Source organism: Chanos chanos, chromosome 16 (genome assembly GCF_902362185.1).
Source record: "Chanos chanos chromosome 16, fChaCha1.1, whole genome shotgun sequence".
Taxonomy (NCBI): domain Eukaryota; kingdom Metazoa; phylum Chordata; class Actinopteri; order Gonorynchiformes; family Chanidae; genus Chanos; species Chanos chanos.
In genome coordinates, this window is record NC_044510.1 from 10,483,783 (window position 1) to 10,508,444 (window position 24,662).

General features: G+C 43.7%; 1 protein-coding gene across 1 annotated transcript in view; it reads left to right on the top strand.

Moving 5' to 3' along the window:
- hdac5 (histone deacetylase 5) overlaps positions 1-19,139 on the top strand; it is a 34,945-nt gene extending 15,806 nt beyond the window's left edge. Inside the window, exons 3-25 of the mRNA XM_030793176.1 lie at positions 460-604; positions 1,050-1,155; positions 1,477-1,610; positions 2,786-2,917; positions 4,444-4,556; positions 6,545-6,664; positions 7,215-7,452; positions 7,850-8,052; positions 8,313-8,615; positions 11,829-11,994; positions 12,871-13,004; positions 13,202-13,322; positions 13,900-13,949; positions 14,176-14,283; positions 14,525-14,580; positions 15,006-15,093; positions 15,509-15,628; positions 15,996-16,093; positions 16,930-17,048; positions 17,798-17,931; positions 18,130-18,214; positions 18,490-18,646; positions 19,091-19,139. Coding sequence (XP_030649036.1) covers positions 460-604; positions 1,050-1,155; positions 1,477-1,610; positions 2,786-2,917; positions 4,444-4,556; positions 6,545-6,664; positions 7,215-7,452; positions 7,850-8,052; positions 8,313-8,615; positions 11,829-11,994; positions 12,871-13,004; positions 13,202-13,322; positions 13,900-13,949; positions 14,176-14,283; positions 14,525-14,580; positions 15,006-15,093; positions 15,509-15,628; positions 15,996-16,093; positions 16,930-17,048; positions 17,798-17,931; positions 18,130-18,214; positions 18,490-18,646; positions 19,091-19,130 — 2,970 coding nt within the window. The 3' untranslated portion in view covers positions 19,131-19,139. The remainder of the gene's footprint in view (positions 1-459; positions 605-1,049; positions 1,156-1,476; positions 1,611-2,785; positions 2,918-4,443; positions 4,557-6,544; positions 6,665-7,214; positions 7,453-7,849; positions 8,053-8,312; positions 8,616-11,828; positions 11,995-12,870; positions 13,005-13,201; positions 13,323-13,899; positions 13,950-14,175; positions 14,284-14,524; positions 14,581-15,005; positions 15,094-15,508; positions 15,629-15,995; positions 16,094-16,929; positions 17,049-17,797; positions 17,932-18,129; positions 18,215-18,489; positions 18,647-19,090) is intronic.
- Positions 19,140-24,662: the final 5,523 nt, after the last annotated feature.

Genomic DNA, 24,662 nt, shown 5'->3' on the forward strand with positions numbered 1-24,662 from the left:
GTGAGAGAGAGAGAGAGAGAGAGAGAGAGAGAAAGAAATAGGGTTCTGCTATACTCTTGGGTGTACATGGCAAGTTACTTTGTGTGTAACTGAATACTGCACGTAGCGGCTTGTAATAAAGTGGATGTCTATATTGCGCAAGGCCTGATAGTATTTTGTGTTTGTTTGTGAGTGTAAGCAGATCAGTTTGTGTCCTCCTCCCTTTTTTTTTAATTTTTTCTGCGTTACTATGCTCTATTTCTTTTTTTCTTTTTCTTTTTTTTTGTAATCGAAACTGCTCCCGCCCCCATCCCCTCTTAAATGTGATTGGATTGCTCTCTTTCACACTGTCTTTATCTCATTCCAATCGCCTGTGACTCATCCTGTGTTCCCGACTTCTCCCCCCCCCCCCCCCCCCCCATCTCTGCACGCGTCTGCTTCATCTGACCTCTGACCTTCTGTCCTTTCGACCTTGAGCAGCAGCAGCAGGAGATTCTTGCGGCCAAACGTCAGCAGGAGCTGGAGCAGAAGAGGAAGCTGGAGCAGCAAAGGCACGAGGAGTTGGAGAAACAACGACTGGAACAGCAACTCATCATGCTCAGGAACAAAGAGAAAGGCAAAGAGAGTACGCCGCTAACTCCTGTTTTACATCTACAGAGCATCTCTCACGCACTAGCGTTTGCGCTGCCTCGTATATTCATAGCATTAAATCCATTTGAAACCTGAAAGAGAATAGCGAGGAAAAACTGAGCTCTCCCTTCAGTCAGGACTTTTTCTTTTTTTTTAATGCATCTCAGGCGCTCGTACGAGTATATGTATGCAGTGATTTCTATGTGAGTAGGAATATTTTGATACACATCAAACTGTGAAGCAGTTAAAAGGACAGATTGTTCCTCGCAATAGTGACTTGGTTGTAGAGAAACCATTCGGCGCTGTGCGTCGTCAAATGGATAACGGAGGTGACGTTTGTAAGCGAGAAGCCACGCGGACAAAGTCTCGCTGTAGTCTAATGTAATCCCCGTCGGTTAAATGAATGTTGAGATTTTGTTTGTTTGTTTGTGGTTTTCCAGGTGCCATCGCCAGCACGGAGGTGAAGCTAAAGCTTCAGGAGTTTCTTCTGAGCAAAAAGGAGCCAACATCTGGTGGACTGAACCATTCCTTCCCTCAGAAATGCTGGTGAGTGTGATATCACTCTCATCTTCCTCAATTATCTCATTTCGTGGTGCTCCAAAGCAAGTTAGCTAAGCGGCGATGATCAAAACATTTTGGAAAAACTATGAAGTTTTTTTGTATGTCTACCTCATGTTTCGGTATCTTGCAACGCACTGGATCCAGCAGAAGCGTTTTACCTTTGTCACGACTTGTTTAAAGTAAGGGCTTTGAAGGAACACGCTGAGATGTAATGGTTTTGATCAGTGCTGAGTTTGAAGGCGTTTTGGATCGATCAGTAAATGGGTCGATTGGGTAATGGTTTGATGGGTTCATGTGGGCTTTCAGGGGTGCCCATCACACGTCTTTGGACCAGAGCTCGCCCCCCCAGAGTAACACCCCAGGAACACCACCCTCTTACAAACTACCACCACTACTGGGGGCCTACGAAAGCAAAGATGACTTCCCCCTCCGCAAAACCGGTACCTGTTTTTTTTTGTTGTTGTTGGGTTTTTTTTCCTTTCTCCTTTGTTTTGTGCATGAGTGTGTGTGTTCCAGTTTGTTTTTGTTTTGTTTTTTTTTTTCAGTGGTATTAGTGCAGGAAAGATGCTCAGGTGTATGTGTGGGTGAAATGCCTCTTTTTGTGTAAGTGTGTGGTGGCAGATTCGGATATGTGTTTGTCGTTCATGAATGATGAACGTACGCTCCTCTTGAATCAATGATTTCTTTCTTTTTTTTTTTTTTTTTCTTATTTGGAGTGAGGTATATTTGTGTGTAAACCGGCTCTCCCGTGGGCAGTCCACACGCTTTGAGTCAGACTGAGTCATCAGAGTAGCTACAGACCCAGACCTGTGGGCTGTACAACTCATAGACACACATACACACACACACACACCTATTATCTGTGCTATGCCCATATAACTATTATGTATGTTATGTTCCTGCACACCCACATACTAAACACCTCCACATTCAACACATATGTGAATAAAGTACTTGACTGTATAATTTTCCTACTTTTCTTATTTCTCTCATTTACTCTGCGCATTGCTACTACTGTGGAAACACACTAAACCAAGTTCATTGTATAATCTGATCTGATAGTGTGTGTGTGTGTGTGTGTACGTGCCTGCAATTTCCATTATCTCGCTCTCTGTCCCTGTTGGCCCTCCCTTTTGCACACACTTTTATTTTTAATCAAATTAAATCCATACTAAAGCCACTGATAGCATTAGGCCCAAAGCCCTCTCTGTTCCACCTAGTCAGGAGGCCAGTGACGCATAGGCACACCCAGAAAAAGCGTCTGCCGCTGGCCAATCAAGTCGCATTACTGACCTTGCTTTTGCATAATTGCCCCAATTTCTGAATTTGTTCTTTTTTTTTTTTTGTCCCTCCTAGCATCCAAATTCCCTCCATTAGTTTAATGTGTTCTATCACTCACTGCATCGGTGGAGTTAAAAAAAAAAGAAAAAGTGATGGAAGAGGAATTATCTTTAGTTCTGTTTTTTTTTGTGTTGTGAAATTGAACATTTGTGTGTGTGTGTGTGTGTGTGTGTGTGTGTGTGTGTGTGTCGTGCTTGAGGACGTATATTCATGACCTGACACCTCACTGATAATGGCTCCTCTCCTCTCTCCCCCTTCATTCTTTCTGTCCCAGCCTCTGAGCCCAACCTGAAAGTTCGTTCACGGTTAAAACAGAAGGTGGCTGAGAGACGGAGCAGCCCACTGCTCAGACGGAAGGACGGGACTGTGATCAGCACCTTTAAGAAGAGAGCCATTGAGATCTCAGGTATATAAAACTCAGACAGACAAACATGCTTTCACTGAACCCAGATACAACAGTGTCGTGTCATGCAAATGAAACGACCGACAGTATTGTAAGACTGATTGTTGGGTCTAACATTTTGTTTCTTTACAGCCGAAATGAGCTGTGATACACCAAATAAATTTCGCAGTGTTTGTGTTTCGGAAACTCTACCCTGCTGCGTACGTCAGCCATGTTACGTGGTTTGAATCATAACACGCGGTTGGGGGTTAGCAGTTAGCATTACACTGGCGCAGTCCATTTCATCCACCCCAGGAGACAAACGCAAGGGTCAAACCGGTCCCCGATTACACCCCCCCCCCCCCCCCCCCCCCCCAAGCACTTTTATTATCATGCTTGTGCAATAAACCGAGGCTCTCATGGGAGGCCGTCCATGAAAACAGATGCTTAAGTGGTACCGTCGCTAGTGTTTGTTGTCCCTGGTTCTTCGTTTCATGTGCTAATGAAAGCAGATGAGCTTTTTGGGCTAAAAATAGCTTTATCGGTGGCTGGCAGAAATAGCTCAGTGAGGAGGATGATGGGGGGAGGGGGCAGTGGGTAAGAAGATGGTTTTTACCAAGAGAGGTTTACACAGATTAGCCTTCTTAGCCTGAATAAGACAAATGAGGAGGAAGGCAATCCGGACAAGGGGAGCAGACAAATGGATACGGAAGAACCGATTGGTTATATTTGTGTTAAGGAGAGGTATGTTCTGGGAGACCAAAAAAAAAAAAAAAGAAAGCTTGTAGAAAGGTTTTGTGGACGACGGCTTAGCAGGCACAGTGGGTCAGCGGCGTCCAATAAGTGTAACAATCTTTTGTCTGTAAGAAGGATAATTAAACTTTTTTTTTTTTTTCTTTGTCAAAGTGGGCTACTGGGTCAGCTATCATTAAGTTAAAAAAAACAAAAAAACACTTAAGCAGCGAAAGTTTAAAACGGATTAGTTTAGCAGACCTTGAAAGTGTCACCCACATTTTTCCAGCCGTAGCACGACGGTTGGAAAAGAAATTTATATGTGCTGTTTTAATCCCAATGTATCACTACTCAATAGCTTTAAAGGAAAATTCTTTTTTAGCTGTGGTAATTATCCCCCCCCTCCCCCCTCCCCTTGCTCTGTTTTTGTATATCGCTGATACACAATTAGAAAGGAGACCTGTGGTTTAGGTTGACCTCTTCCATGGAGGAGCTGCTTTGGTTAACTCATCTGATTCACTCTGTGTTGTTTTACATGTTTTACATCATATTTTTAGTTACATGGCTCTGAGGATTTACGTCAGTGAACTTATTGAATATTCATCTTCATTATTTTAGGTGATACTTCCCGACAGCTGGAAAGCACCCCCCGCCCCCCACTAACCTTTCGCTATCTCGTCTTAAATCTCTCACTTCGAAACATTCTTTTCAGCGTCATTAGTATAGTTAGAAATGAAAGCCTTGTCTTTCTATTCGAGGGCTGGGTTGTTGGGTTCAGGGATTTTTGGACGTAGCTGAGCGGTTGTGTGTCATTGCAGTGTCCTCAATGTGCAGCAGCGCTCCTGGCTCTGGTCCCAGTTCCCCCAACAGCTCCAACAGCGCTATTGCCGAGAACGGCTCCAGCGGCTCCGTCCCCAACATCCACGCCGAGGTAAGGGAGAACCGGGGGGGAGGGGCAGACACAGCTCCTCAAGTTTTTTGTTGTTGTTGTTGTTGTTTTTTGCAGCATGCCAGAATATCTGTATCAGTTGAGAAAACTGCTGGGTTTTTGTTTTATTTATGAAGTGCAGTAGGTTTGTTTTCTTACTCATGTCAACGAGAGATCGATGAAGCTAGTAATTATTTCAAGGAATTACGGGGTGTTCCGCGTTGTAAAAATAGTGAGAAAACGGAGAATAGATCAGAGGTGATGGAAAAGACTGACATAGGATACACTGGTTTAATTACTTGAGTGGTGAAGTGTTGTCTCTGATTTAGCCAGATTTAACAGACTACCTTGTCCTCACAAGATAACACGTTGCCTTTATTCTCTGGTGAAATGTTTGGTTATGTGGAAATAAAATAAAGGCAGCTGTAGGACTAATACTGATAAAGGCAGATGGTTAGGTGGACAACCCTTCAGTTTCTTAGTGCCAAGTGGATAAAGGAACATCTTAACCTTGACAGAGAGAGAGAGAAAGAGGTTTTCCAAAGGGAGTCAGAGAAGAAGGCTGAAACATCTTGAGATTTTGCCCTGAGTGAACTGTGCTCTCTCGTGCTCTCTCTCCCTCTCTCTCGCGCACACACACACACATACACATACACAGAGTGAGAGAGCTATGCTCTGACATAGACGTGCTTTCAGTCAAAGCTAAACGGAAATTTTGATGAGAGACTGAGCCCAATTGACACGTGAGAATCATGACTACCGAATGTATAACCATACAGCTATACATTATGTAGTCATGAATCCTGAGCGTCTTTGTCGCCGTGGTATCAGGCACAACTGGTTCTTGGTTTATGTATGCATTTTATTCTCTTGCCATGTGTGCGGTTTTCAAGCCCTATGGTACTATACTATTCTTCCTCTTTTTTCTCTCTCTCTTTTTTTTTTTTTGTAAAAGTAAGTCAGTTTAAGAAAGACTTCACTGTAAGTAGGGCAATAAATATAGCGTTCATCAGTTTAAAAGTGAATGATTTTTTTCCGCCTTTTAGACTCTGATTGCTGCCATTCTTTGAATGGCAAAATAGCAACCAATGGTAATGACATAACGACCACCTCATTACCCCGCTGTGTGCGTACGTACCTCTCCCCAAAATAGTCCCCGGAGATCGTTATTCCGGCGCCGCTGTAGCCCCTTTCGTCCACCCGGGCAAATTGATGGAGGTGAAAGAATAGAGCGATGACATCATCGGGCCTGCAAGTAGGGCAGTTTGCCACAAACTTGTCCTCTTTCTCTCTGCTTTCCACCAGGATTCCGTTGACTCAGACGCGAGTGACGTCATTTCTCGAACTAACGACAGCGCTTGCAGCGTCAGCTGTTGCTGCTGTTTTTATGTTTTGTTTCTTTTGAAACGATAAAAATGAAAAGACTCTTTTTTGAAGCCTAACATAAGCAATTTGAACGCTATCACGGCGAACGCGTGAACGAACGAACGAGCAAACAAACGAACGAACAACCATTCGCTCGCTGCACTCTCCTTTTTATTTTGCGCTGCAGCTGTTTAAATGGTTACTTTGCGAACGTGGAGCGTTTTTTAGTCGTCTCCGTACGGGAGAATCTCGCTAATTGCCAGTGTTACTCAAAGAACAATGGTTAGATTTACAAGTCGGAGTTTGTTGAGAAAGGTTTTGTGCATATTAAGAGAACAAGAAACACATGGTTAATTATATTTCCATTTGTGTGATTACATCTCATTTTTGTTTCCTTTCCTGTGTTTGTATGAACAGGAGAATTTGATTGAATGACCAAATCATTTCTTTTTTTTTCTTTTTTTCTTTTTGTGCTTCTGCGGATGAAAAATCATCTGCCGCGGCGGATGAAAAAAAAAAAAAAATCAGCGCTTAATGCCAGAAGTGTTACTCATTCACTTTCATTCGTTCACATTCTGTTTCCTTTTTTTTTTTTTTTTTTCCTCCCTCCCTCTTTTCGAACACAGCAGCTGCGTTCTCTGCACCAGTCGTTGAACGCGGACGGAGCGGCGAGTCCTCTTAGCCTTTACACTTCTCCTTCACTGCCCAACATCTCTCTGGGTTTACCTGCCAACTCCCACATCACTGTAAGTACCATCTGTTTTTACTCTGAGGTGTCAGTCATACCCCCCTTTAAATCAAACAAGACCTGTGCCATCTATCTCTCTCACCCAACCTGCATCCAGCGTCGCCTACGCAAATCACTTGTTTGGCCCGACGTCCAACATCACCTACACAACCATCGCTCACTCAGCCCCGTGTGTCGAAAGTCACCTACGACAATTACTCAACGCCCCCCCCCCCCCCCCCCCCCCCCCCGTCACCCCTGTTAATTGTTCGTTCAACTCTCAAATCAACCACTTACACAAGTTTTCTAATGCAGGGCCGCTACTGTGCGTCATTGTGTGTAAAGCACATGCGGTTCATCCGCCTGCATCATAGAAGTTTAGACAAACAACATATTCTGTCAGATGTGTGTTTATTATGACACATTATTATTTTATAATTACCGGCTGTGATGTGGATTGCTGATATGTTAATTCTGTTCTCTCTCTCTCTCTCTCGCTCTCTCTCTCTCTCTCCCTTTCTATTCTGTCCCTCCTGCGATCTTTCCGTCCCCTCCCTCCACCTCTGAAGACCCCCCAGAAGCTGAGTGCCCAGCAGGAGGCTGAGCGACAGGCTATCCAGACCATGCGGCAGGGCGGAGCTCTGACGGGCAAGTTCGTCAGCACCTCTTCCCTGCCAGCTTGCCTTCCTCCTGGGGCGCCACACGACCCCGAGCCCCCTACGCCGCCCAACAGCCACTCTCATTCCTCCCTGCTCCAGCACGTCCTGCTTCTAGAGCAAGCCCGCCAGCAGAGCGCACTCCTCGCAGGTATACACACACACACACACACACACGCACACACACACACACACACACACATACATACGTACTCACTACACACACTCACACTCACTATACACACACAAATACACAGACACATACACGTACACACACAAATACTCACTCAAGTACATAATGGGGCATAGAACAGTTTAATGCATGGTGTGTCCTTCATATGTAACTAAAAAGCACTACAAAGACCAAACACGTTTATTGATTAGCACATAGCTGAAAAATACCACTTGATTTTCAGTAACGATGACAGGTCACTGACGGTCTCGCTACATTAACTGTAGTCCAGCTTGTGGATGATGTAGTTCCCATACATTTGTTTTTAACCAGTTTAAAAAAAAAAATCATTAGCAAAGCACTCTCTCTGTCACAGTGCCCATGTACGGGCAGTCGCCGCTGGTAACGGGCGAACGGGTATCCAACAACATGCGAACGGTGAACAAGCTGCCCCGGCACCGCCCCCTAAGCCGCACCCAGTCGGCCCCCCTGCCCCAGAGCCCCCAAGCCCTGCAGCATCTCGTCATGCAGCAGCAGCATCACCACTTTCTGGAGAAGCAGAAATACCAGCTAAATAAGGTAAGAGGACCCGCAGATATTGACACAACTACTGTTAAAACGGGGTTATTTATCATACCAATTAGTTTGACTGTGAGCAAAGACAAAGCATTCTGGTTTTGGGATGATAAAATTGCGCCTGTGTTTTGGGTGTGATTTTAGCATTAAAATCGCAACTATTTCCTTAGGATGGTTCTGCTTACTGTAATACGGTAATACGTACGACCCTCAGCGATTTTTGTTACGACTTGACTTCTTTTAACCCTCGCTTCACCAATCAGATCCTCTCGAAAGGGGCGGAGCTTCCCCGTCAGCCTCCCACTCACCCGGAGGAGACGGAGGAGGAGCTCACCGAAACAGCAGAGATGCAGGAGGAAAGAGGGGAGGGGCCAGAGCAGGCGAGGGAGGGGCTTCACCCCGAACAGCGGCTGCAGAAAGACGGCTCGGGCGAGACCTCGCCCCCCTCTGAGCGCCTGGCCCCCCTGAAAGGCGAGAGCACCGAAAGCGATCTGGAGGAGGAGGAAGATGAAGATGAAACCATCGAGCTGAAGGAGTGCGATGAAGAGGGCTCCCCCTATGGGCAGGTGAGGGGAAAAAAAACAAGTAGCTAATAGATAAATAGCGTAATAATCAGCACAACAGACGTTTTGTTTTTGTTCTTGTCATTGGTTGCAGAATTGTTTGAAAAACCTGAAGCCTTTGTGTGAGAATCTTGTTTTTCGGGCATAGCACCTGCGAGGAAAAGTCCCTGAACACCACATTTTAACTGAGCAAATAAAAAAAAACAAAATACCGCCGGCTTTATACACCGCCGCAAGATTTATTAAGAGTTTCCCCCAGTGACTTCCTGTATTTCCTGAGCATATGTGACAACTAAGCACTTTCACAACAAAACAGCCAACAGGGCTTTTAATCCCGCTTAAGAATCGTCTCCTCTGACGAAGCGTCGACCCCGGCTGACGTGTACCGCACGATGTCGGTGTCAGCGTGACGTTTATTCAGAGATTACATACTCATCAGTCGGACAAGCGGCAAAAAAAAAAAATCGAAGCGAGTCGTTCGGAGAAAGATTGAGAATCCGCACAAAGTATAATACCCTCCTTTTTTTTTTTTTTCATTACAACGGTGCAGGGGCTTTTGTTTTCTTCTCTCTCTCTCTTTTTTTTTTTTTTTCATTCCCCCGTCATGCTGTTGCATTACTCCCACAGAGTCTGGGGGTGGGTATACTTTTTTTTTTTTTTTGCCCGGGAGTGCAGGCTATCCCTCTCTCTCTCTCTCTGTGAACGTAAAAAAGACAGAGTGAAAAACCTCTAGTCTTCACCCGCTCGAAAAAAAGAAGAAAAAAAAAACGAGAGAGTACGAGAGCAGCTCCCTGTCTCCCTCCCACCGATGACTCACTGCTGATGCCAAAAGAACAAGCAGGCTCTTGAGAATGAATAGCCTGCAGTGTGTGGATCATGGATGGTCTTTTTACAAATTGGCAAGTAGAGGAGTTTCAGGAGCTCTTCCATGTGCAGAAGTTGCTAAAGCAACCCCCCCCCCCCCCCCCCCCCCCACCCCCGACAAACTTTAGCTCTACCTGCAGATGACAGCACGATAGCCTCTTAGTAGTTCCTTTTTTGTTTTTTGTTTTGTTTTTTTAATGATGCTAGTCTTGCGGTTTCGTTATTTTCGTCAATGCATACGTTCATTCAGTCAGTCAGATGAAAAATAAAGAAAAAAAAAAGAATCCAGTGATCCTCTTGTCACTGGTTATGCCTGGCTTTTATGTTTGCGAATCTGTGATTGCAGTGGTTCACACACACACACACACACAACTGCCTACACATTTGTGTGCAAGTCAGCGCATTCATCACAGTCAACTGAATCAAGATATGGTACTCCTTTTGATTGACACTCTTAACCACACATCTGTGTGTGTGTGTGTGTGGGGGGGGGGTGGTGTGTGAGGGAGAGAGAGAGAGAGAGGAAGACAGACAGAAACAGAGAGACAGAAGCGCAGTACTGCAGTATCCCCCTCCCTTTCTGTGGGATCATTGAGAAAAAAATTTCAAAAGAGCAACACATTTGAATTCAGGCTGCGTCTTCCACAAGCACAGGCAGACACATACGAATCTTCCCCCTTCCCCTCCCCTCCCCTCCCCTCCTCTCTCTCTCTTTCTCTCCCTCTCTCTCTCTCTCTCTCTCTCTCTCTCTCTCTCTCTCTCTCTCTCTGCCTGCATCCTCTGCGCTTTCTCTCTTCTTTTCAGTGAATGGACTCATCTCTGACTCACCTCTTCTTGGTGAATCATCACCCCCCCCCTTCTCTTCCTCCTCCTCTTCCTCCCCCCCCTCTCCTTTCCTCCTCCCCTCCTCAATTCCTCCTCTCTCCTCCAGCCTCCGTCTTCACTTGACTGCCCTACACTTTACACCCAATCAAAGCCCACTGGGGACACAGGCAATATTCCTGATGTGACGGACTGCAGCAGGGTTTGTAACGGGGGGAGGGGTGGGGATGTTGTCATTCCACTCAGACAGCGTTCTCAAACACATCTCCCCGCATTCCCAGTCAGTGAGAGACCTCACCCCTCCACAGTCACCTCCCCTCCAATTCAGAAACACTCAAACACAAAGTACGCCTCCTCCACTGATCTGTATGTGCTTGTGTGCGTGTCTGTGTGTGTCTGTGTGTCTGTGTGTGTGTGTGTGTGTGTGTGTGTGTGTGTGTGTGCGTGTGCGTGCGTGTGTGTGCGCGCGTGTGTACGTGCCTGTGTGCATGTGTGTGCGCGCGCGCGCGTGTGTGTGTGTGTGTGAATACGAAAGAGAGAGAGAGAAGAGACTGTGCTTGCCACTCGTCAAACACTTTGTCTTGAATACCAATGGGCCGCAGAACCACCCGGAAAAAACAAGAGGAAGAATTGAGTTAATGGAGAGAATAGAACGCCGCATCATTTTAGCATCTTAAATAAGAGGAGAAGGGAGGAGGCGGTTTTAGAGGGGAGGAATGGAAGAGGAGCGTACGGAAGAGTTTACGCATTTTTACCTGACATCAGCTTCAAGGACTCATAGTGAGTCACCTGCTGTCTAGAGAGAGAGAGAGAGAGAGAGAGAGTAGGAGAGGGAAAGAGAGAGAAGGACACGACTCTCCTCCCACTGCATGTGTCTCCACTCGCACGTTTTTGCACAGCGCTAGACGCCATTGTCCTGCAATGCCGTGTAGCTCCTCAACTGATACAAAACAGAAACCCCGTGTGTTTACTGTTGGGGAATCTGCTAAGTAGCTTTTTGGCTCCAAGTGGAATCTCTGGATGTGAACATTAACCCCCCCCACATACACACACACACACACACACACACACACACCCCAAGGGCAACTTTACTGTGCTCTCATATTCCCCTTAGGCTAGCCGGGGGAGTTTGTGTTTAGTCTGTTTCGGGCTTCATTTGAACAGCCCCCCCCCCCCCCATCTTTCTCCCCACCCCCGAGTCATAGAAATCTCGCAGGTCATGTCTTATCTGATTTTTCTTTGAGTTGTCAAAGTTTAAATTAAAAAAAAGAAAAAAAAAAGTTTACAAAGTTCACCTAAATGTTTCTTTCACGTTCCCAGTTTGGGGTTTTCATTTATAGAATGCCGTACAGTTGGTTTCCAGTTCACAACTGCTGCCAAAAAAGACTCCAGACTGTCTGTTCTGATCCAGGTGCTTCATCCAAATATTGCAATGCCAAGGAGATGGGTCATTACAGTTCAGAGGATGTCGTGTATATAACTAAATGCTACTGGGATCCTTAACGGGGCCCCGTTTGTTCCTCTTTTTAGTTCCCAGACCAGCAGCACGTCCAGCAGCTTAACGTGTTTCAGGCGTCCTTGTCCATCACCGGCATGCCTCACAGACCTCTGGGAAGGGCCCAGTCTTCCCCAGTCACGTCCAGTCTTAAAGGAGCGCCAATGGGCGAAGTACCCATCAAGCACCTCTTCACCACAGGTACCTGTCTGAGACATTTTTAACGCCTTCAGGAAGTGCATCATAATCCAAATGCCATGTGTCTGTAATGTTATTTTCGGTCTATTGCTTTATTTTTTTGTATATATATATATATATATATGCGCATTTGAATATTGAAATATTTAATCTATGCATATCTTTTGGCGCTAAATCCAGTGTTTGAATATAAAAAAACTGTACTGAATTTATGTTGGGAGTTTTTTGTTTTTTTTTTGTTTGGTTGGTTGGTTTTTTTTGTCACTGTTGTAGTGGTAATCACTGGCAGGGATTTCTCTTGTGAGATTGATCTTGAACGACGAAAAGCTTAGGAAATGCCAAGTTTAACTGGTGTCCCAGAGGTCAAAAAGCTGGTTGATTTAGTAATTATTGGAGATTAAACATTAGGGTGGAGAACTGATGTAAAACATTGTGAATGACTGCAGTGTGCTGCATGCTCTCAGTAACCTGTCTAGTGGACCATAAATCTACATCACATTTGTTTACAACTGCTTTCTCTCTCTCTCTCTCTCTGTCTCTCTCTCTGTCTCTCTCACTCTCTCTTGCTGTCTCTCTGTCTCTCTCTCTCTCTTTCGCTGTCTCTCTCTCTCTCTCTGTCTCTCTCACTCTCTCTCGCTGTCTCTCTGTCTCTTTCTCTCTCTCTCTCCTGCTGTCTCTCTCTCTCTCTGTCTCTCTCTCTCTCGCTGTCTCTCTCTCTCTCGCTGTCTCTCTCTCTCTCTCTGTCTCTCTCGCTGTCTCTCTCTCGCTGTCTCTCTGTCTCTCTCGCTGTCTCTCTGTCTCTCTCTCTCGCTGTCTCTCTGTCTCTCTGTCTCTCTCGCTGTCTCTCTGTCTCTCTCTCTCTCTGTCTCTCTCTCTCAGGGCTAGTGTATGACACCTTTATGTTGAAGCACCAGTGTATGTGTGGAAACACACACATCCATCCTGAGCACGCGGGCCGCATTCAGAGCGTGTGGTCCAGGCTGCAGGAGACAGGGCTCCTGGGCAGGTGTGAGGTGAGTGTTCATAATGAGCTGCTGGATGGATAGCCGCATGCAGTCACACGGGACTTTTTTTCCCCCCATCACACCTTACTGCTAGGTCAAAAGGGGGGGGGGGGGGGTTGAAGCCCTTTAAGAGAAAAGCTGTGCCGTATCATAAAAGACGGCCTTTCTAAATGCTGTTTTTGTTTGTGTTTGTGTTTGTATAAAAGCGTATCCGGGGCAGGAAGGCCACTCTTGATGAAATCCAGACGGTTCACTCTGAATACCACACTCTTCTCTATGGCACCAGTCCACTCAACAGGCAGAAACTAGACAGCAAGAAGCTTTTAGGTGGGTGTGCTGCCTGCTTGCGTGTGTTATTTTTCAGGTAAAGCATCACATCTTGACTTTGTCCGTTGGCTTGTTTGTGTGTGTGTGTCTGTGTGTGTGTGTGTGCGCGATCTCGGACATTCGCCTCCCGTCAAGTTCGGGCTGCACTTTCTTTTCGCCGCACTCAGTCGCCCGTAACCCGAAAGACGCTCACCTAACAGACACCTGTGATGTGTCCAGCTTTAGAAAGTAACCCCACCCCCCCCTCTAAAAATCACCCTCCACTTCTAGGCCAATGCATTTCTTAATGCAAACCTCCTCTGACAGACAAAGGGGTATTTTTAGACCCCAGACGCTTACACACCTCCGCCTCTGACTCACAAGCGAAGAGAGACAGGCGAGGGTGGGGTGGACTCCCATCAACGGAGGACGGGAATAGAGGTGGCGGGGGGGGGGGTTGTTAGTGGTACAACTGTGGAAGATGGTCTTTTTTTTTTTTTTTTTTTTTTTTTTCTTTTGTGTTTTCAGAGACAGAGAAAGAGAGAAATGTCTTAACCCTGAAACCTCTTCTGTGGTGTTTTTTTTTTTTTTTTCTCAGGTCCGATCAGTCAGAAAATGTACGCCGTCCTTCCATGCGGAGGCATCGGGGTAAGTAATACGTCCGTCTGTCCAATCCCTTCTTACATATTACGCGTTTAAAAATCTGTTTGTGACTCACAGCACATATCACAGTGAACAACAACACCGTGAATAAACTCCATTGGCTTTGCGATATCAGAAGTTTGATCCGATTTCTGTTTCAGCCACTTGCGTTTTGGGGGGAGGGGGGGGGGGTGACCCTGAGTCTTTTAATGGGGTCGTCGTTTCTCTGTAGGTGGACAGCGACACGGTGTGGAACGAGATGCACTCGTCAGGAGCCGTGCGGATGGCGGTGGGCTGCGTCATCGAGCTTGCCTTTAAAGTGGCCGCAGGAGAATTAAAGGTAAAACTCTGTCCGTGTCAAGTCGCCTCCATTCAGCTCAGCTACATTTGTTACTATAAACAGTATCCCAAATTGGCTTATAGTTCAGACATCTCTGTGAAAAGCTGAACGGATTGCGACACCTCGTCAGCAACTCCGATGCTGTTTTATTTTGTATGTCAAGTCCATGCTTTAATACGAAATATAAAATGTGCCAGAGGGTTTGAAGTTGACGTGAAATTTTTCATTATTCTATGAACAGAATGGTTTCGCCGTAGTTCGTCCACCCGGGCACCACGCCGAGGAGTCCACGGCCATGTAAGTCCTTCCAGAGTGGGTTTGACGTCATTTATAATATCTCACGGTCGTTTATGATCGATTCTGACCGATTCTCATAACCCGCATGGCCCCCCGATCAGACGGGACAACGTTAGCAGTTCAACTAGTAGTTCACGAAAAAAGATTACGGAAAGATCACGACAGACGCTGCGCCTGTCTCGTATGATGTCGTATGCTCGCGTCAGACGTGTGTAGGTTGAAGAACCAAACATTCAGGGCAGTGTTCCTGTCATAGCAGAAAATTCCAGGCAGCTTTTTAAAGTTTCAAAACGTAACCACTTTGGGTCTTAGATTCAAGACATAGAGCGTAGGTGAATTAAATAATTGATTTGATTCATTGAGCGAATGGAGGGCGGTTTTTATGCGATGAACTCAAGTCCGTGTCTCTCTCTCTGCGTCTGTAGGGGCTTCTGCTTCTTTAACTCAGTGGCCATCGCAGCCAAGCTGCTGCAGCAGAAGTTAGGCGTGGGGAAAATTCTCATCGTGGACTGGGTGAGTATATCAGAATTAGAGTAGCTGTACTCAGTGTACGGCATACAGTCCCATTGGACGGCACAATATGGGCAAAGTACTCTCATCAATATTCTGTGAAGAAATTAACCTATAAACGGTTTGCTCTAACTCAGTGGGTCACCGACAGCTCTAAAAAAGGTCATGGTGTTTATCAGTCCAAATAGGGCTCGCACACACACACACACACACACACACACACACACACAGGTAATTGATTTTAGTTAAGTGAAAACAGTTGCCTGATTCCAGAGAGACAATTCCTTTTATGTTAAGATTGTTCCAACACTGTAGGAGGATACACTCAGAGACTTTATTTGAGTATGAAACCAACAGCCCTCTTGCTCTGGGTTCCAGTTTATTAAAATCCATCCGTCTTCTTCCGTCCTTCCTGTAGGACATTCACCACGGCAACGGCAGCCAACAGGCCTTCTACAATGATCCCAACGTGCTGTACATTTCACTGCATCGCTATGACGACGGCAACTTCTTTCCTGGCAGCGGCGCGCCCGAAGAGGTACTATGTCACATCTCAGTCTCTTAATGTCATTTTTGCCAGTAGACATAAAGAGGAACTTGCAGCAAGGAAAAAAAAACAAAAAAACTGTCAGTTGTTTTATAAAGGAAACATTGGTGCTTGTTCTGACTCATAATAATATTTCACAAATATTAAAAAAAAAAAAAAACAAAACACATGTAAGCAGGCACTCAAAAGCTCCCCGTAGAGACCACTTAGTTTAGCTCAGATATGTTTACATTTAGTTTGATTCAATTTATAGTTCAATTTCATTTGTAACACCTCAGTTTCATCCTGTTCTGATATAAGCAGCGTAAAACCAAGAAGTGCTCTTTTAACAATTTACCCGAATTCCTCCCTCTGACAGGTTGGCGTCGGACCTGGATTCGGGTTCAATGTGAACATAGCGTGGACAGGAGGTGTGGACCCACCCATGGGTGACGTGGAATACTTGACAGCTTTCAGGTATTTGATGCATTGACGTCTGCTCTCGTCATCTCAGGCGTATTCGGAGCCTTGGGTCTCCGGCGTTTTTTTTGTTTTTTGTTTTTGTCATTCATACAGTCGCGCTGGCTGAAAATGCCAGCGGTGAGTCAGGATCTCTGAATTGCGGGGAGATGATAACTGTCACATTGGTCAGGCATTTTTTAATGCACAAGAGTTCAGCAGCAATCAAAATCAGTTTCATTTTAAAATAGAAGGGGGTGGGCAAGTTTCATCGCAAACGTTCTGAAGGCTTTCGTGTGAAAAAAAAAAAAAAAGCTGACACGATTCCAGGCGGTTGTTTCACGTTAACATAACATAAATGTAAGTAATTAAGTATGTGCTTCAACACTGTGAGTTTCAGTGTTGGTCCCCAAACACCTTTTTTTTTCCCAATCTTGGCTGAGAAAATGTCTCCTTATCTAAATAACAAAACATGCCGACACACCAGCGTATGACGTAATCATCCCCACGTAGTAAAAAGAAACGTGGACTCACTCCAGAAAACAATTAACATTCCTTAAGATTATAAATCTAATGCTGATAGGAATGGCTAATGTGTGCTTTTCCTGTGAGGTTGCATGTTAGTAGACAAACCATCCTGTGTCTGATACAGGGAGGAAATGACTGAGAAGTGAGTGTCTTTACTCCCAACGTAACCCTCAGTATTCCCTACGTAACCCTCACTCTCGCAACCTCAACCCGTGTCTCCTTCTCCACGCCCATGCCGATGGCTCTTAGGTCATTTAAAAATGACTCTCTCTCTCGCTCTCTCTCTCTCTGTCTCTCTCTCGCTCTCTCTTTCTCTGTCTTAAAAGGACGGTCGTGATGCCCATCGCCAACGAGTTTTCGCCAGACGTGGTCCTGGTGTCGGCCGGCTTTGACGCAGTGGAGGGCCACCAGTCCCCGTTGGGCGGATACAATGTAACCGCCAAATGTGAGTAAGCAATACATCAATAACGCCATCAGTAACACTTGTCCATCTGTGCTCCCTTACTCGTGACCATTCACAGAAACCTCAGCGCTTAGTCACTGGCGCGAAGAATAAAATCAAAGCGTTTGCATTCGTGTCGCAGCATTTCCGTTTGACACACAGCATGGCTTTTTCCTCCCGTTTAGACTGTTCCGGGTTCACCACCAGGAGAAACATTGATTTTAGTACTCTCCGCTGATTCATTGAAGTTCTCTGGTTTCCTTGTGTAAGCGGCTGATGGGACGGCCATAGAGCAGTGTTTTTTGAGACTCGTCATGTACATTGTGACATGACATTAAATTATTATCAGGAGTAGTAGAGGCTGTTAGGTTAATGGTCAGTTTTAAAGCTTTGGTCTGAGCAGTTGGCTTAGTTGTAGTGGTTAAGACTACTGAGGATTTAGATACTCGCTTGGGTAGCACCGGTGTGCTTAAAGTTTGCCTCTGCTGCCCCCCTCTGGCAAGCAGTGGGATAACATCTGCAGTGAGCTCATGATATAGTAGCACGGTGAACTTAAACATTTCCAAGAGCTGGCACCAATCTGTCATATGATTAATCAATCTTTTTCAGTCTTAAATCTTAAACAGATACTTGAAAGGATACATTTTTGAAGCACTTTCTGGTTAGCTTACCACCACACACTCATTTTCAGGAGTATTAGAAACAGCCTGCACTGGAGCACATTAAGACTTCTGCTTATCTGTTCCCCTCAGGTTTCGGACACCTAACGAAACAGTTGATGAAGCTGGCCGGTGGGCGTGTGGTTCTAGCCCTTGAGGGTGGGCACGACCTCACAGCCATCTGCGACGCCTCCGAGTCCTGTGTCTCCGCCCTGCTGGGAGACGAGGTACCGCCCTCCATCAATCTGACATTTTTTAATGCAGATGTAACCATACGTATGCATTGAAACACAAAGTTGCTTTTTGTTTTTATTAAACATGGTTTGAATTAAGATCAAGTTCATCTCAATTCAATAACGGTAGAACTGTTTATTGTAGAGCAAATTGAAGAAGGTATTGAATTTCTTTTGTCTGTGTTGTTTTAGCTGGATCCTCTCCCCCAGTCTGTTCTGCAGCAGAAACCCTGTCCAAAAGCAGCAGCCTCCTTAGAGAAAGTCATTCAGATCCAGAGTCAGTCCTAACTCTTTACTGGATTTTGTATGTGTATGTGTGTGTGTGTGTGTGTGTGTCCATATGCCTGTATGAAGGATAAAGAGTGAGAAAGAGAGAGCGAAAGAGCGAGAGATAAAGAGAAAGAAAGAAAGATTGATGTGATCAGTGAGTCAGAAAGGGACTAAGACAAATGGTTGTTTATTAATCTCAGATTTGTTGTGCCAGTGAGCTGCTTTTTGTGGGTTATTGATGACTCTCTCTCTCTCTCTCTCTCTCTCTCTCTCTCTCTCTAGGTAAACACTGGAGCTCTCTACAGCGGCTCGCCCCTACAGTGGGTCAATCCCTTTTGGACGCCCAGAGGAGGGAGAAAGACGAGGCAGACACTGTCACCGCCATGGCCTCGCTGACCGTTGACACCGAACCGACCCCGGTTTCCACGGAGACCAGCAGGTACACTGCACTCACATCAAAGTCTGAAAGCACCTTTTTTTCCCCCCCAATAGTTCAAATTTGGGGCGAAACGCATTGCACGGAAACGCACGCATTTTTACGTTCTGTCGACACAGGGTTGGGCAACGATTCATTTGATTATGACCTGTTGGATCATACTCAGTTAATAGGGTATTTGCTTTAGATAAGAGAAATGTAGAACCGGTTTGACCGTTGGAAAGATGAGTAACAGTGTACACGGTTTTTGAACGGATGTTAAAAAGAAAAAAAAAAGACTAATCACAGTTATAGCAGAATGCTAACAAACAAAACCTCCATGCTAGCAATTTCAACGTAATCTCAAATTTTTCATTAATCGCGCCGTTAACCTCATCCGGTTTCGTCTGCTGTACACGTCTCATTAAAATGTATTTAACATGAATCTTCCTCTTCTTTCCACTGTAGGTCTACAGAAGAGCCTATGGAGGAGGAGCCAGTGGTGTAGTCAGGGGGGAGAGAGAGACGCAAACCTGTCACCAGTGACCCTTTGTTCACGCCTGTTTGACAACAGACTACTTAAAGTCACACCCTCTTTTCCACCTCCCAGCCCACTGATTGGTTCCCACGCCATGGTTCCCACCACTCATTTCCAGGTGCTTGACGGACAAGCGACGAATCCCGCCTCCCCACTCACCTTTTGCTTTGCGAAGGTTCGAACTTCCCCGCGTGGGTGAAAAGGGGAACGGAAGGGTGAAGACGTGAGATTTCAGCCGGGGGTGTCTAACGGTCAGCGGGCGGACAAACAGGAAAGACAGGGGACCCTTTGAGAGGCCTTTTCTGTATTTTTCTCTTTCTCTTCTAATATTTTGAGCTTGGGAAGCGAGGACAAAAACAACGAAAAAAAAGAAAGAGAGAGAGAAATGGATAACGCTGGGATGTTGTCAGGGCAACAGACAAAAAAAACAAACAAACAAACAAAAAAAAACCTTTGTACATTTCCTATGATACTTTTTACTTGAGACATTTGAGATGGAAAAAGCCAACAAAGCAGCAAAAATTATTTCAACAATATAAAAGACACAGATAGACACAGGCATTCCTTTTGTTCCTAACAAGAAGGAAGAAAAAATTGTTTTGAACACGTGACAAAAACTAGCTCTCTTTTACAAAACGTGTGTACCTCTCTGCCCTGTCACTTGGTTATATTTGTTAGTCTGTACAATAATTTGTTCAAAGAAGCACACACACACACACACGACTGTGTGTACTGTATATGTGTACTTGCGCGCACACACACACACATATTCACACACACACCCACATATATATATACATATATATATATATATATATATACAAAATATTGAATATTCCCTTTATTGTTATTTTGATATCAGCTGTGGTTGGATGTGGAGGTTGAGCCTGCAAAACTCTGGCCGCAAAAGTTGACATTTTTCCTTTTGCTTTGGCCAATCTTCTTCTTCTTCTTCTTCCTCTTCTTCTTCTTCCTCTTCTTCTTCTTCCTCTTTTTCTTTTTTTTTGGACGCTCCCTCCATTTTGTTTGTGGACATTTTTGGGGGCAGACCAGATTCCACTCTGGACACACACTTTCCCTCTCTCTCTCTTTCTCTCTCTCACACACACACACACACACACAGATGCACATACAATCACACAAACACAGACACAACGCACACAAATATGTATTAAAACAATGGCAGCCATTAGACAGAGTGAGAGAAGAGGCATATGATTCAAGTTATGGATTCTGTGTTTTTCCTGTTCTTTCATGACCTTGACATGGTCATAAGGAGACTTTTCAAGGAGATTTGTGATTCAAGGCAGATGTTTTTTTGTTGTTGTTGTTTCTGTTTTGTTTTTGTTTTGTTTTTTTTTGGTTCAAGAAGAACTCTTTGGTGCCTTTTTATAGGGGAAAACAAAAGATCCTGTCACCATCACACATATATTATGGATCTCCAAAAAACCCACAAATGTTGTACTCCTCTGGTTTTCTTTGAAGCAACGTCCTTTTCCTTTTTTTTTCCAGATTGCCTTAATTTAATGAGGAGAAAAATTGCCATTTTAGCCATCGTGGATGGAGACTACAGCTAGGATTCCATCCTCCACCCCCCCCCCCCCCCTCCTCCCTTTACATCCGCTCTTTTGCCTCCCTATTTTTTTTTGTCTTGTTTTGTTTTTTTGGAGGGGATGTATCATGTTAGGTTCCTACTTAAAGGTCAAAGGTCTTTTGACCTCACGCCTTGTATTGTGTTTTTTTTGTATCATTTCATTTCTTTATGGGTCAGGTGCCATAACGTGGCACATGGCGAAATAGTCCGGAAATATTGACGAGGAGACGACCAGTGTGTTTGTAAGGGGTAACTTCCTCTCCCTTTGTACATAAACCATTTGGCTCTTTTCACTCTTTGGCAGATCAGAACTCTACATCTTTTCCTTCTTGTCCAGTCCGAGAGAATTAAACGTTCACTTTTTTTTTTTTTTTTTTTATTAAACTGTTTCTATTTGTACAAAAGAAACACAAAAAAAAAAACAAAAACAAAACAAAAAAAAAATACTCTCAGTGTTAATCTGCTCATATTCAGTTCGAGTATTCTGTATGAAAAATAAGGATATGTTGTTCTCGGTGCATAAGCACAGTGTTTTTATTTAGTTGGGGGTTTTTTTTGTTTGTTTGTTTGTTTGTTTTTTCTCAAATTTGATGTCTTTGTTGTGTCTCTGCACAAGAATGTGGAATTGTCCTTTTTGTAGGGTAAGGGCAGGGTTTTTTAATCTCTGAAGTCAGAATTGATTTTTTTTTTTTTTTTTCCATACAGGCAATAAATTCAAACACCACTTTTGAGTTGTAACACTACACGTCAGCAGCCTGCTAAACTGTCTGCCACTTTTACATTTCCCTTTGGTAATAATTTTCTTTTACATCAGTTTGATCATTCGAACTTTTCAAACTGGTCTTTCTGACCAGTTTGCAACTATGATTTGTACGCTGGTGAAACGTGTTTTGTCGATTATGAATTTGTGGTCGAATTGCTGTGCATTTATGATACAGAACGTCAGCTGTCAAGATTTAACAAGGTTTCTGTCTCCAGTTTTTCTTTTCTTTTCCTTTTTGTTTTTTTTTTTTTGTTTTTTTGGAAACAGGACTCCAAATTGTCCAGCATATAGTCTTCAACAGAGCCTGTGGTTTTTTTTTTTTTTTAAATGTATTTATTTGGAGTCAGAAATGACCACTGGAGAAGCTTCATTCGTTTTTTTTTTTTTTTTTTCTCTCTCTTTTTTTTTTCGTTTTTTTTTCTTCAAATTCAGAGGTCGGGCCTCAGTAATTGTCTTACTGTGAATCTTGAAATTCATTATCTAACACATCCGTCGTCAGCCGTATAGCCTTTTGGGCAATATTTCATTCTGATGTATTTCACACCGTTACAACTACACCAGAAAAGACAGGCCAGTGTTTACCACCCGTTCTTAATATAAACTGGTGTCAAACCATCATTTCATTTGTTTTCCTCCCTTTTAAACACTAGCGTTATGTGTTGTTGACTGTGTCCTGTCGAACGTTTTTTTGTTTTTTTTTACAGTTTCCTATCAACACACCAGCCGTTTTCCCTTGATTTCCATTTGCAGGCTCTCTCTCCCTCCCTCTCTCTCTCTTTCTCTCCCTCTCTCTCTCTCTCTTTCTCTCTCTCTCTCTTTCTCTCTCGAGGAGCACACGTGCCTCGCGTCCTTGCAAAAACACTCATTCTCAGACACACGTAGACATGCACAACCAAAAAAAAAAAAGAAAGAAAGAAAAGAAAGAAAGAAAGAAAAGCTGCCATTGCATGACGGAACTCTAAATAGGATCACACTTGTGTTGAGGCGTCACCCAACGGAGATAGGAACACATAGCTGAAACACTAAGGCTACAGCAATAGCCACCATACTTATATACTGTAATATACACAGTGAAAGCCTCCCATGAACGTAACTACAGGGTATTAGGGCATACTAACAGTACAGAAACTACTGTGACCTTGGTTTTTTTCTATATATATAAATATATATATATATCACTGACCGTTAAGATTTGTGCATAGTTTTGTACCTTCACCCTGTATTGCGTCAAATGGTAATTGTTGGCTTTGCGGTCGATAAAAGGCTCTTTTTTTTCCTTTTCTCTTCTTTTCCATAAAAAACAAACAAACAAACAAAAAAAAAACATCAAAATGACTGCGCAATTAATAGCTAACAGCTGGTCCGTAATGTGGCCATTTGGAGGTCATCGTTTTCTCCTTTGGTGTGTTTTGGAATACATCTCTTTGAAGAAAAAAAAAAAAAAGAAAGAAAAGAACAAAAGAAGGAAAAAACAACACTGAAAATGTATATTTAAAGATACACATGAGAGAGGCCGCTTTTTTTTTGTTTTGTTTTTGTTTTTGTTTTTGTTTTCCTCTACCCCCCCCCCCTTTTTTTTTTTTGAGGAATGTTCTCTAACGCGTTGCCTCACTCACGACAGCTTATACATGAAACCATGGCAACAATACAAAAAAAAAAATCCAATGAACAGGGCCTTGATGCATATGCTGGAAAACATCCGGGTTATATGCGAACACATAATGATAATTCACCGTTGAGGATAGCTTTATTGTTGCTGCCACACTATTTTGCTATTCAGTAAATATGTATATTTATTGATATTTCATATGTTGTGTATATGTAGTGACCTATGATCGTCGAAAGTTCAAAGAGTAATTGTATATTTTTTTTGACTTAAAGAAAGAGAGATTGTGTCTCTTGCATTGTCCTTCCACTGCGCTGGTGTTTCAATCTCCACTTCTTGTGGTTGGATGTTTGAATATGTGTCTTTTAACCTTATATTTTTTAATATGCTTTTTTTTCTTCTTCTTCTTCTTCCTCCTCCTTCTTCTCTCTCTCTCTTTTCTGATCATACTGAAATGCAGAAAATTTGAAATTATCAAAGCACATTCCTTAATTTCTTGTGTTCTGTCAAACAATGCTTTCCTGTTGCAACAAATACAAAGGTGTGTATACTAATTGCTACACACGTGTATATAAAAATGCATATATGTGTACACATGTGCAATACACGCTATTTGAGCAATCTTATTACTGTGACTTTTATTCATTGAACATCTCTGTCCCATTTTGAATACTTCCCCTTCTGTTTTCTTGTTCTGTTGTGTGATGGCATTGCACACTGTGCTGTCTTGTGCGCATCTGTGCTGTTGTAACAAGGATCATAAAGGGAATACTGAATCGAAACGTTTTATTTCAGGTTCTGTGTATATTTTAAATCCTAACACCACACCCCCCCCCCCCCCCCCCGCCCCCTTTTTTTTTTATTACTCATTGTAATGTTGTTGATGCGACCCTTTGGTTTTTTTTTTTTCTTCTAACTTTTTTTTTTTTTTTAAGTGGGCCTGTTGTTTTATTTGTCTGAAAATTAATAAAGCAATTCACTGCTCCAGTACAAAGTTTGAAAGCGAACATGAATGCTTGATCTTATTCATCTGTGCTACACATTGTGAGGTCTTGTCATAGATTAAGGCAGGCATGGGCTACACGTCCTCTGTGTGTGTGTGTGTGTTTGTGTGTGTGAGAGAGAGAGACATTTATTCACTATGAGTGTTTGCTGCCCTTTAACTTATCATTAGTAGATTATATTAATCAGTGTATCTCAAAGAGTAACCCTACTATTTTCAGTTTAATGAAATTTATAAAATGGCAGTATGCCTTCAATACAGCTCTGAGGGTGTAGAGCTTTAGTGTTCAAGCAAACCAGCAAGCACTTTCGTATTTAAAAGGAACGAACACACACACACAAAAGCATCTTCACATGGTTACTGATAAGAGTACTAAATACCAACAATATCTGTCTTGTGCCTTTTAAGCAACTGATAATAGCTAAACGTGTGTGTGTGTGTGTGTGTGTGTGTGTGTGTGTGTGTGTGTGTGTGTGTTTGTAAAAGCTTTATATTTTTGTAGTGTTTGCAGCCCTAATGCACTACTAATTCCTTAC